This window comes from Poecilia latipinna, unplaced genomic scaffold (assembly GCF_001443285.1).
Source record: "Poecilia latipinna isolate Pla-1442-1.1 unplaced genomic scaffold, P_latipinna-1.0 Scaffold765, whole genome shotgun sequence".
Lineage (NCBI taxonomy): Eukaryota > Metazoa > Chordata > Actinopteri > Cyprinodontiformes > Poeciliidae > Poecilia > Poecilia latipinna.
In genome coordinates, this window is record NW_015113381.1 from 256,353 (window position 1) to 269,980 (window position 13,628).

General features: G+C 37.0%; 1 protein-coding gene across 1 annotated transcript; it reads left to right on the plus strand.

Moving 5' to 3' along the window:
• The first annotated feature begins 258 nt into the window (after window positions 1-258).
• Window positions 259-12,497, plus strand: LOC106955770 (tumor necrosis factor receptor superfamily member 5-like). The gene is made up of 8 exons (XM_015046152.1): window positions 259-1,480; window positions 1,601-1,720; window positions 3,225-3,368; window positions 3,471-3,564; window positions 4,210-4,286; window positions 6,893-7,000; window positions 10,689-10,811; window positions 11,788-12,497. The coding sequence occupies exons 1-8, from the start codon at window positions 1,423-1,425 to the stop codon at window positions 11,970-11,972; spliced, it is 909 nt and encodes a 302-aa protein (XP_014901638.1). The 5' UTR covers window positions 259-1,422; the 3' UTR covers window positions 11,973-12,497.
• The last annotated feature ends 1,131 nt before the right edge of the window (window positions 12,498-13,628 follow it).

Consider the following 13,628-nt stretch of genomic DNA (forward strand, 5'->3'; position numbering starts at 1 on the left):
GTGATGTAAAGATTAGAGTGCTCAGCAGCAAATTTAATTTAAAAAAAACAAAGCACTTGACGGCTCAGTAAAACCAAGGTAGTATGTGCGTACCGCAACAGTGAATTATTCTTCTGCCAAAGCACAACCAGCTAGTTCACATTTCTAAATTAACATTTAAAACAACATCACTTCTTTTAACATAAAAACCTGAAAAACTGAACTTAAAATTCACAGTGACTAACCGTGATTAATCGCTGTTTTATGGGGTTATTAATCAGAATAAAAAGTCTTCCTATATCTTGTAAATTTATAGCCATTGTTTTTACAAAAGAGGAAGACATGGTTGAATTGTTTCAAAGTGTTTGCGTGTTTGATTCAATACTATGATGGGACAAAGGTAAAACTACAGCTGACAAAAAACAACACAAAAGGATCATCTGACAAGAAAACAGCTGATGATCCTCAAGGCCATTTGAGGGAAGAAACCAAGGAGGAACCATTGTGACTTTGAGCAGATTGGGTTGGATTGTGCAAAAGGACAACAATCCAAATCACACTAGCAGGTTTACCTCCGAAAGGCAAAATTTATATTTTGGAGTGGCCTAGTCAAAGTTCAGAACTTTAGCACCCTAAATGTGACTGAATGAGAAAAAATCTACAAAGAAGCTTTGGCTGAAGTTCCCCCACAGCGATGTAAAAGAGTCATTTCCAGTCTTAAGTCTTAAAGACTTAATGACAGCTGTCGCTGCCAATGGTGGCACAACGTTATGTTTCAGTGTTAATTACTCCATCAGTAAATTCAATTTGTCACTTGAAAACTACTTTTCATTTGATATTAGGATTTGTTTGAGGATCTGAAATAGCTCAGTATGACAGAAAAGCAAATCAATTTTTCAACAGCCTGCATATTTACTGTAACAAGGCAAAGATCAGGGGGAAATAGGGTGACAGGAAAACCACCTGGCCTTGAAGCTTTATCTCTGCGGCGCTCCAGCTCTGCTTTGACAAAGGTTTGTCGATAGCAACAGAGACAAAGCAAAAAGAAATGAGTGTATACAGAGAGAGGAAATGTCTCATTGTATCACACAGCGCTAGGCGTACCTTTGGGTTTATAGCTGCGGAAACACACACAGCGTTCACACCGCCAGAGAGAGAGAGAGAGAACCAGGACCGGAAGGAAACGAGGACCGACACAGAAAGACGTAGAGACGGAGGGGAAAACGGCAGATGAGGGTCAACGGGGCTTTCCATTGTGTAGGATCAGAAAAAGCAGGGAGGGAAAAGAAATCTGCTGCCAAAGCCAGAACTTACATGACAGAGAGAGGAGCGTGAGTGAGGAGAGAGTCAGAGAGACGCAGAGTTTCACCAGAGACAGTGGCTGGAAACCCAAAGCTTGAACTTCTACACACAAGAGGAAGACTGTGATCTTATGTGCTACTGATGGCAACCAGTGAAGACAAGGGGAAGCAGAGCGGGAAATGTGATGAATGTCCTGCAGGTCAGTGAACGTCTCATAGTTTATTCTTTGTTCACAAACCACTTTGTAGAAATCTTAAAAAATCAAAAAAACAAAGCTTGTTTCAGTTGTTACATCTCTGCTTCTTTCCACTTTAAACAGGAATGTTCGTAGAGAAAGATTGTAACGACAGAGAAGGCACAAAGTGTAAACCGTGTTCTAACGGGACTTTCACAGAGACCCCAAACTACCGGAAGACATGCTTTTCCTGTCGTTCCTGTGGTAAGTCACAAACATTCAGAAACGGTACATATGTGAATCATTTAGCTCTTTTGTTTATAACCCTTATAAACTACAACCAGCTCCGCCTTATTACTGTGCTGGGAGAAAAAGTTACTGGCTCCTTACCGATTTCTTCTGTTTGCCCTTTTTTTCAATGTTTCATATCAAACAAATGTTATTATTAGATAAAAAAAAGAGTTAATAAAATGGTCATGGAGAAATTTTGACTCAACTTCCTCGCAGCATTGTTCTATTCAGCTACATTTGATGGATTGAATCACTTGTTTAAGGTCACAAAGACTTTGACTAGGCCATGCCAAAACTTTCACTTATTTTTTTGCAGTGGGCTCACAGAGGTGAACTTTCTAGTTAGCTTTGTGTCATCATCCGAGTTCAGGGGTCAGCAACCTTTTCAATTCATAGAGCCACTTTTGCCATCAACACTACAAAATGAAATTTGTCTGCAGCCACATAAAAAAAGGTTTGATCATAATACCACTTTTTCTTATTGGTATTATGATCAAAAACATGTCTTAGTTAGATTTTAGGAGCCACAGTAAAAAAGCCAACGAGTCGCATGTGTCTCAGGAACCGCAGGTTGCAGACTCCTGACCTAAACCAAGTGTGTTAAGGTCATGAACTTATTGTCTCCTTCAGAGTTTATTTATTTTCAATGCCTGATCAATACCTGAAGTTCTTGAGACATGTTAAGTTGTAGATGTTTTGGGCCTCTGTTGTTTAGCATCCTGGATGTTTAACATTGATGCTGTCATGGAGGGATTTCTGTAGGCTGGGAAGCTTCACCACTGTTCCATGTTTTCTCCATTTGTGGATAAAGTCGCTCACTGTGGTTCTCTGGAGTCCCAAATGGCTTTGTAACTGTTTCCAGACTCATTAATGTGAATGTCTTTCCTTCTCTTCTGTTCTTAATCATTTTCTTCTTCAAATCAGAGTATGATGTTTTGCTTTTTGAGATCTTTTAGCCTACTTCATGTTGTCAGACAGGTCCCGTTTATAGGTGATTTCTTGATTGTATGGGTCTGGCAGTAATTGGGCTAAATTTTATATTTATATACCATGGTTTTGGATAACTTCTTTCCTTGGTACATACATTTATTTTTGGAAAAATGTTTTTTTATTTACCCAGGTTAGTTTGTTACATGATCTGAAACACTTAAATGTGACCAAATATAGGACAAACAAGAAATCGGTAAGGTTGCCAGCAGTTTTTTTTTTTTTTTTTTACACCACTGCTAACTCACTTAGCAACAGTGGACCATTTTCTCCTTAAGCGAACTTGAAAGTATCTACAGTGTGAAAATAAAGGGAGGAAGCTGTCTGGTGATAAATTTTAGTGCAGGGAGTTTCAATTGTAACCTAAACACCCACACAAACACAAAGACACACACACACACACACACACACACACATATATGCAGACTAGCTTTAAACACCTTGAAATCACAAATTAACAGGAGAAAATCTCTCTTTTTCAACCTTACAGTTAAAAACAGTCGAACAAAGAGCATCTGCACAGATAAGACGGACACCGTTTGTGAGTGTAACCCAGGTTTCTTCTACCGTGAAAAAGCTGATCACTGCGAGCCCTGGACTAAGTGCCCTGTGGGTGAAGGAGTCAAAAATAAACGTAAGTTTCAAAGCAGATCAGCCTGCTCTCTTTCAGAGATTCTCATCCCTGTGTGTAATAACTAAAAAACTAGACGGCTCTGCCTTCGACTTCTTTTCGCAGCTACTTCTACAAATGACACAGTCTGCGCACCGTGTGAAGAAGGAACCTTCAGCAACGTCACAGATTCCTTCTCTCCTTGTCAACCGCATTTCAGGCAAGTCTGAGTCCCTTTTAGTTTCTCATCATGTCAACAAAGCTGAATGTTTACTGGTAAACACTGCGCAGCGCAAGTAAATCTCCAGGTTACACACTCAAAGCAGAAAAACAATATTTAAATGCCTGTTAATAGAAAGAACACAAAGTGTAAAACACAAAAAGTGTAGAAGATTTTCAGAAAGTAGCAACCAAATCAAAGCAGCAGAGTCATCCCAGTGTGTTTTGAATTTCAGCTAAGTATTTAATTAAAAAAAAAACCTAATCAAACCTTTTTGTATCTGTTTCTCAAGTGGCTTTTATACATTTTATTTGCTTAGAGAGAGAAAAACACTTTTTTAACTCTTCACAATTATTTCTGAAACCCTTTAACTGAAGTACAATTGTTTTTTTATATTCGTCCTCATCTTTAGTTTTTAAAATAAAGGATAAGGATTTTAAAATAAATCCTTCTCTGTTGAACCACTTTTGTATACACCTTGGAAGGAGTTTATTACAGGCTTTGTACATAATCAATGCTGTTCTGAGCTCTACTACATCCTAAAATGTTAAAGTATGCAATGTAGGAAATATTTCATTAGTTGGATGAAGCTATAATTCACTTTGAGAATAAATCAATAATTTATTCCTTTATCATTTCTTTCAGGTGTGAGGCCTTCAGACTACAGCTGAAAACTCCAGGAACCAAAACAACGGATGCCATCTGTCAAGACTGTGAATCTCGTAGGTCCACCCCTTTAGATTGAGACATTTTGTGCATATTTTTGACTAACATGTTTGAAATATGATGTCGTAGGGCTTAGCGGATGTGACTGTCAGGGATCCAGTTGAGCTTGAATTAAGAGAGGAAGTGGAAGTGGCATAGAGGGGAAACCATTTTATGCAGCGGTTGCAGTTTGCTTGTCTCTCACAAGAAACAAAGCCCTTTGATTTTGAAGGGTGAAATCACATTTATGGAGCAAGAATGAATGCACAAATAATATTCTTTATTGTAAAAGAATTTAAAACATATCGTGTGTGGGTGAAGGGCAGAGTTTGAAATGTCTGAAAGCTTACTGAAGGCTGTGATTGGAGTTGTGTTAAATATGAATGTGTTTATGGGGAGGCGCAACTTAAACTTGAAATGTTTGGCGCGATGCCATGGAGTACGACAGCCTTTCTCCTCCTGTAGCTGCTGCCTGGTTCAGATGCATACAGGTGGAGCGGAGAGTCATGCAGATATAGACTGACCACAGTGGGCAGCTGTAGCTTAAACGTAGCTTTATGGACAGACCGGAAAATAAATTTACTACCATCCAAGTCGCAACAAATGGCTGGCGTAGCTCACTGTGACCGTACAGAGCTGACCACAGCTGTTGTAATTGACTATTTTAATAATCAAGTAATCTATTGATTATTCTGACGACTAATCGAGTGATCGAATAAAATAATTTGATAAAATAAAATATTGGTAAATCCTGACATAACAGCTGTATTAATATCAGATATCAACATCGGCCCAAATTTACGTATTTGTGCATCCCAACAATTACTTTTCTGTAGTTTAACAAATTAAATTGTAACAACAGCAGTAGCTCAGGTTTTTGGACAAAAGTTTTGCAAAAATCTGAAACTATGTTCAATTTAACATTAAAGCAGCAGGCTTATAAAAAAATTGTCTATACTCCAGTTTTTGGTTTATTTATTCATCTTAAATCATATTTATGTTGCATTAGAAGAGATCAAATTACTCCTTAAAAATAGAGAAAAACTATTTTCTGTCACTTCTTCCTATCTGTGTTCTCACTGTGGCCACATTTAATTAATGTGATTGAAATTGAAACTCAACTAGATGTCTGTCACACGTCTCTTCTTTTGTTTTTAGACTCTAAGACATGTGGAAACCCCATGCCCTGGGGGCTTTTTTATTTTCTAAACTTTAAAGTGTATTTATCTTTGTAAGCTGTAACAAAATGCTCTGATAATATATCTGTATTTCCCATAAACAGATAAAATTTTATACATGAAGGCAATTACAAATATCCAATGTTTTTAGGCAATTAAAACACTGAAACTTGTATATATTAGAATAATTAGTTCTGCAGATATATCGTCTTTGTTGCCGTTTCTCATGTTTAAAGCATTTTGATTGTTGCGTTGACTGTAGATATTGACAAGTTTCTTGCAGTTTCTTGCAATTTCCTCCGTCATTTCCTCACTTAAAGAGATCAAGGCGCATCTGTCTTAATCAAATCCTATGTTCTCCTGCCTTTCCCATTTTGTAGAATGACTTTGACGTGGTATTAGGGTCACATGGAGGGAAAAAAGAATGGTGGACATTTTTCTCTTCCATTGAGAAAATAGTCGAAATTCTGTTTTGCGATTAAAGTAAAAATATTGAAAATAAAGTGAAATAATACAATTGAAGAAACAGTGGAATGAAAACTTGTGCTCTTCTCAAACAAGTTTGATAAGGTTTGCATAAAAATGTGCATCCACAGGACGTTTACAGGCTAAAAAAAATAATTTATTTGTTATTAAATCTTAATACGAAGTGTAAAGTTTCAAGCTCATTTATGCAAAGTAAGGCTTTTGCATGTCAACTTCATTGTTGATTTGTTTTTTATTTTATAACATAATTATGATTTTTTTCTCATCTTTGTTACTTGACTTCTCTAATCTTAAGACTGGTAAATAAAATAATAATAAAAAAAAAAAACAATTTCGCAGGGGGTACCGAACCACAGCCACTAAAACCAACGAAACATAACTTAATACGTAAATCGTCATAGCACTACCACAGAGGTAACAGTCTTTTGGTCTAATCAGTGAATTAGCTAATTGAGTTTAGTTCAGAATAATTTTGAGTCATAATCCACAGACCAATCTTTGAATACGGGGTACAGCTGCTTCTAGTCATAATTATAAGCTGGAGAAACAGAAAATACAGGTTCACTGACTTTGGTCATCTTGGAAAGTACATAAAAAACATGTACTCAAATTAAAAGTTGGATTTTTCAACATGTTTCAGAGGGAGATGATGCAAAGAAAAAGACTAATTTCTTTATTCGTCTTTGCATTCAGTGAGATAAGTTGCGGGGAGCTTTGAAGATTTTTGTTTTTCCCAGTATTTGTACTTTGAGACATGAGAAAGCATTCCACATCCTTTGTTTGTTTGTCTGTTGCTGGTGATTAATTCAAGAAAATGTCAAATAATGATGACTGGAGACCAGCTCTCCCACACTCCATCTTTCCATCTTTCCCTGAAGTTATGCCACTACTCTGACGTAAACTGTTACGTAACCTTAACGACGCTAACACGCATGTTGTGTTCCCTCTCTGTGAATCAGAGTGTTGCTGGATCCTGCCTGCATGCCTGTGGGCCGGACTTGTTTTGACTATTTTGGTTGTGGCGGCGATCATCTTCTGGAGAGCAAAGCGCAGATCCTATAGACCAGGTGAGTACGAAACGACACCTGTGTGAGTGGGATTTATTGTCGTTTGTCTCTTTACACACTGGTTAAAAATAAATCTAAAGAGGCGAGCTGCTCGATCGCAGAACCTACAGTTAGACTCGTTTGCTTTGAAGTTGCACAGTTGAAGGTCATAGAGCTATGATTACGGGAAATTACATTTTGATCACACATTTTCTTACATCAACAGAACTTTAATGTTTTATCTCCGAGTTATGTTCTGCTAGATGTTGCACAGAAGCAGCAGATCCAGCAGTTAAAGCGGCTGAACTCAGATGTGTTAGGTAAAAAAACAGGCTTAACGAAGATGACGAGCTCAATGGGGAAACCACATCCTGTACAGTTTTAGCTTGACACAGTTCTTTGGTATGATGTGACGCACACTTCACAGGCAGCCAACTCATACTGAGATGGCAGGCCTACGTATCTGGCATAATGGTGTTACCTATTATTTTTTGGCTGGCAGTAATGTCATTTTCTTATTTTCCATTTAACCTCTGTGGTCATACTCTGTGGCCATACTGGAATAGGAGGCTTTTGTCTCATCCTCTGTGGCTTCAACCAAAGTGGATCTCGCTGCTCTTATCAGATGCAGTAAGGACAGCTGCTGATGAGGTTCACTGATGCACACTTCTTGTTTTTTTGTATCTCTGCATGTCTGTGCTTTCCACATGATTCAACCTGTCTGTCGGTAGATATCTTCAAAGGCTTCTTTAGGAGAAATTGCAGAAATACAAAATTTCCTCCTCATTACAGTGTCATATCAGTTTCAGTTTTACTTGAGGAGTTTCGGAGAATTTCTGTTTATTAACGAAAAATTTGTCAAGATGCAAATTTACATAGTTGTGTTCCTTAAAAAAAAACTTTTAATCTTATTTTTTGGGCAATGGTTAAAAAAGTGTCAAATGCTGCTCAGTCTTACAATTATAGCCCAAAGTAAATGTAATACCAACCCATCGATAATACGGAGTATTTGTTAATCAATCTTGTCTAATTTGAAGTTTTATTACAAAAGAATTTTCTCTCGACACAAACCACAACGTAAAAATTATACTTTCTCTCTTCAAGATCATGGCTTAGTATTTTTATTTCATCTTGTAAAATCTGAGACACTAAGCATTAATTTAGCAGGAAAGTATCATGATGTGTCATTACACAACCTACATTTGCTGGAAACATGTGAGTTTCCTGCAATTCTTTATTGCAACATTTTTAAAATAACTTCCTTGATGTCACCATTTAGTTCACGCGCCACAATTATGCCACTCAAGCTAACCACACACACCAAAACAAACGTCAAGATACATTTTTAAATAGATGGTCAAATTGATGTAAAAAGCTCCATTGTTGATGGTTTTCCCCAAAAGTAAAGATGTGCATAAAAACTGAAGTTGTTGCTTTGACAGTAGAAATGGAGTTTAGCCGTTTCCCCTGATTTATGAAACCTAATCATCTGCTTTAATTAAATGGCATGTTCTCCTGTCTTTTCAATCTTGAAGAGCGACTAATAGCAATGGACCTCCACGTCATGCCCTATTTATAAAGAAGGGAAAGAGAAAGTGACTTTTATCCTAAATGTACACAAAAAATGTTTTAGTTAAATTTTTTAGGACTTTTTAATGGATGTCACTCATTTCAAGGTCAGGGATTTTGTTAAACTAATTATTTCACAACTCGAGGCTCTTTATCCCTTGTATAAAGGGACTCAAATAATAGTCAGGCAGAGAAGAAGAGCAGACCTTTTAAGAACAATGAAAACTCCAGGAATGACATGGAGAATGACATTAGGCATATTTAAGGAAAGATGAACAATTAACACAGAGAAGCTTAACTATAAAACTTAAAAACAAACGAAAAGGTCAATACCGATCCAAACTCCAATGTGTGCAAAGAGCAGAACATAAGAATAAATAAACTAACACAAAGGAATAAACTCGAACAGTAATGAAACGAACAACAAAGAGAAACCAAACACCTGTCGTAGCTACAATTACAGAGTCAATCAAGACTAAAATACTCATCTGCAAGACAATCCTGGCCAAGACTGGCAGAGTTTACAGAACATTGTTGAGTTTTTGACATTTTTACTTGGAATGTCGATAAACACGGTCGGCATCATCTTTGCAGTAGATGCAGTGATCAGCGTGTTTAGATTGCCAACTTAATTTATCTCTGAGTTGTTTCCTCTCACTGAAACCAGACAGCGAGAGGTTAAGAGAACCTGATTTTAGCCACGTAGCCGAGACCTAAAGTCTTAAAGCCATGCTTGTTTCTGTGTTGCTATAGATACATGATTACATATTGGTGTAATCAATATGTAATCATTGATTACATATTGATTACAATATGTAATCAATATGTACTCGCTGAGTGTGCGAGACTGCTGTTTTGACTCAAAGGTTACAGAAACCTTCCTGAAAAAGGAAAACCTCTGCAATACAAGCGTGTGTTTAAAAGCAAACCGGTGGTGAAAACAGCGTCTAAACTTGTAGTATCGGTTTAACTTTGAGTCACCGGAAGCTGCGTTACCTTTGAGCATGTTCTATAAAGTAATTACCTCGGACAGGTACTTTTTTTATATGAAGGTGACGCAGTCTAACCCTTTATTAAGGGGGAAGATTCAGGGCACGTGCGTCAATGTGACAAAAGGAAATAAAAAAAAAGACGAAGTCTCAGGTTTGTGTAGGTTCATGTCTGTGGAGAAAACCATGAATGAGTTATATAGACGCACACTATTTCCAAAGTGAATGATTCGAGTTAAGCAATCGCTCATGAAGCTCAGAGCTGACTGTGTGGGGACGAACATATATAGAGGGGAAAGATCGACCTAATCATCCGATTACCTTCCTCGAGACTTTTTTTTTTTTTAAATTAGAGAACAAATCTTCTGGAACAGCAAGCACGTCTCACAGATAAAGTAATTTGCATTGTAAAGAAAAGCCTCCGCTGCAAGTAAACAAACAAACAAACAAAAAAAAAAACTGTGAAAATGTTTCCTTATTGAGGAGACACGTTACCCGTAACTTCAGGGGGTTCGCCACCGGATGCAAACCCCTCGTAAGCCTCGTAACTGAAAGTCTGGGGTGCAGTTCCCGTAAGCGTTCAGAACCAGTTTCACCAAAGAGATGAAAAGAAAACACACCCGTGTGTCTGACTCTGTCTCGGTAAAAAGTCACAGAAAACCCACAACCATAAAACCATATTTTAATGTCTTTGTTTAGCTCTCAATTAAAATGAGCTGCATGCAGAGAGGGATTTTGACTTCATGTATATTGCTCTAAAATGTGGACTCTGTTAAAACAATAATTTTCTTCAAAATATCACAGCATTCAAGCTGAGACTGTATTTTTTTTCCAAAGAAGTACATCGTTTGGATTGAAAGGTGGCTCAATTTCAGAACAATCTGACGGCATTGATTTTTGTCACGTTTGTTTCTCGCTTGTTCTACTTTGTTGTTTAATCTGCATAGGCTGGTTTAACACAGAGCTAAATGACTAATGATGCTGCACGCCTCAGTGCTGGAGTTATAGCGCCACCTAAGGTCCATTCAGCAAACCTTTTCCTTGTTTTATTTAGAAAATCAGATGCACCGCAGTTAATGTGAACTATCTGATCAGATTGTTATCGGCATGTTCGAGGCTGAATTGTCTGATCTTTGTAAATGTCGTTGCAGTCAAACACAGTGTTCCTGTTACCATGATGACGGTCGTTGCCGAACCGGTCCTCGCTCCACCAGAGCTGCTGTCTCACTGCCAAGAGAGCTGCACAGACTGCAAACCATCCCCTTTTAACTCAGGTAAAAATAAAAATAGATATATACACCAACACAGAGCCATTCAGTAAATTACACCATTATTAAAAACTTCATTTATTTAATCAATTCACAAAATGAAACACTATCAGTTAGATTGATGTTTTCAAGCCTCAATTTCTGTTAATCATGATGATTTTCCAATCACAGCTAATAAAAACACATTTAAAATTAGGATATTAGATCAGACCAATAGAAATGTGTTTAATAGAAACTTTTCAAATGGTTCTTCTAACTTGAAAACTGAGCCTCACTGGAATACATCTTGTGATTTATCAATCTGTCTATGTTACTATAAGAATATAATTCTTATATTCCCTTAGTTTAGCGTTTCACTTCAGTCATCAACTTCTTTTTAGTGAAACACTGACCCACTTTTTTAATGTTTCCTCTTTGTTCACAAACAAGCTCCCTTTCCAAAAGGTCATAACCTCTTCATCAGGTTTTCTACTGTCGGCAAATTAGAGAGATAAAAAATAAAAAATTGAAGAGCCCAAACATTAAAAGAAAAGTTACACTAAAAAACCCCCTCAAAGAATAAGATTTCTGTCTCTTTGAGTTTGTTTTAACCTGAACCGACACATAAAAGCAACTCAAACAAAAGTTGGTGGTTTTACATTTCAAATATAAAACCACCAAACAACAAAATATTATCTGTATTTATTTGTTAATCTGCTCATGAAATTTGTATATAATGTATCTGTCTACAATTAGAGGTTAAAAATAAATACAGTTAAGAATAAGTAACAGGGTTTCCCTCAGGGTATTATAAGCCTGTCACCATATTGTGATAGTATGAGACAGATAATCGCTAATGTGCTAACGGCAGTTAAACAACTTACCGTTACAGGGGAACCGTTTATCCTGCGTCAGCGGTGGCTATGCTAACTAGCCTTAGCATTCATGGCAAGCTAGCTTGAACGATGTCCATTCTCATGATTAATTCTGTCGTTTTCCTCAGATGACGGTTCGATCATTCGCAGCATATCGGACAGCTTGGACATCAGCACTTCCATAACTCCGCTGAAGCCCTCCGTCTCTTTCATTGAACCCGAGCAAACCAACGGCAGCTCAATATACCCCCTCAGCAGCGCCTTCTGCAGGTCGTACTCGGAGCCCCAGGAGGACGAGTGGTGTGGAACATAAAAAAATAAAATAAAATAAAATAAAATACAAGAGTGGGACAATGACGGAGCCACAGCTGGCTCAGTGATATTTCAAGTACTGTTTGTAAACCTTGAGAAGATTTTACTCTCAGTAGAGTTTAGTATGGCTGATAGTTTGCTGCCACCTGCAGGACTTTGGTGGGAACTTCAGTTTGTGCAAAGAAAAATTCTCCCAAGTGAAAACAGCAGATTCTGCTTCGAAGAGGGATTAAGCTCCACATAACAGGAAAAAACTGATAATTACAGTAGGAAAAAAAAAACACAGGCTGGAATAGACTATCTAGATCTTTGCCATGGACTTTATTGTTTTTCAAACATTCTCCTTCATACAATCCCAAACAGATTGAACTGTAATTACATATCAGCACTTGATGAAATGAGAATCAGAAGTGTGGACATGCATGAGGCACTAAATGAAGTTTGTTTTACTTTTCGTATGATTTGTTATTGTAATAATATGATTTTGTTCAAAATTCAGCCAAGACCCAAAGAGGCTGTGAAACAGTGAAAATGGGATTAATCACAGCTCATCTAAATAGTATGATTAATAGTAAGCAGTACAGGGGCTGCATCTTGTATGTTAATTCTGATGCATTTTTTTACAGGAATAAATTAGATTAATCTTGGTTACAAAACTCAAGGAAGTTAATTTTTCAAATTAATGAAAACCTCTTCCTATTCCTGATTATGAATCCTAAAGAGTTCATGGTGAAAACTTGGACTCACTGACAGATTTAACAACATGTTCTTCATATTTTCAGACATTTTAGCCAGATGGTTCTGTTAAACAGCTAGAAGCAGCCAATATCTCGCCTCAGACAGATATATTTAATGACTTTTTCATTTAATACAAACCCAGATTTGGTTGGTCCTGGAAGATGTAGCTAATGGCTCGTCTAAGAAAGGAAGAAGTGAACTTCGATCAACTTCAAACAAATCCAACTTTAAAAACTTTATAATGAACTTTTCGGCTCGTGTCGCCTGCACAAAGATCCAAAATAGCATCTTTTATTTTGGAAAACCAGCTTTTATTTTGATATTTCTGATTTTGTAAACTTAATGGCCACCTGTGTTTAGTGTAAAAATAATAAAAATCTCAGATTGTGCTAAAAGAAGAGAGACTGATACATAATGAAACAACTTTAACCAGATATTGGTCTAAATTATTTTTAAATACAAGTTAAAGAGGTTTGTTCAGATTATGGAAATCATGTCGTGAGCAAAAACAACTTCAATTTAAATAATTGAATTAAACATTTAGTAGAATACAAGACCTTTACCGTTTTTAGATCAAATTTATTTGCTGAGAAACAATCTCTGCTTTTGAAGATAATAAACTGTATGTGGTAAATTACAAAATATAGGCTTGTAAAAACTGTGTGAAGGCAATAGTTTGGCCCCACTGACAGTCACTTATGGGAAAAAACTGTTTTTGGCTTTTTATTACCTTCACGTTAGCATTAAAGCATAAAAACAGATGAAAGCTGGATTTTAAACAGCCAAATTTTTCTATAAATTAGTTCCTCTGACTGGGAACCTTTGCCCCACATCATTACCGGGGGCACTGCCTCTTGACACCATTTCTTATATAAATAATCATCAGCTTTTGTCTAATTTACTTCACAATGCAAAGATC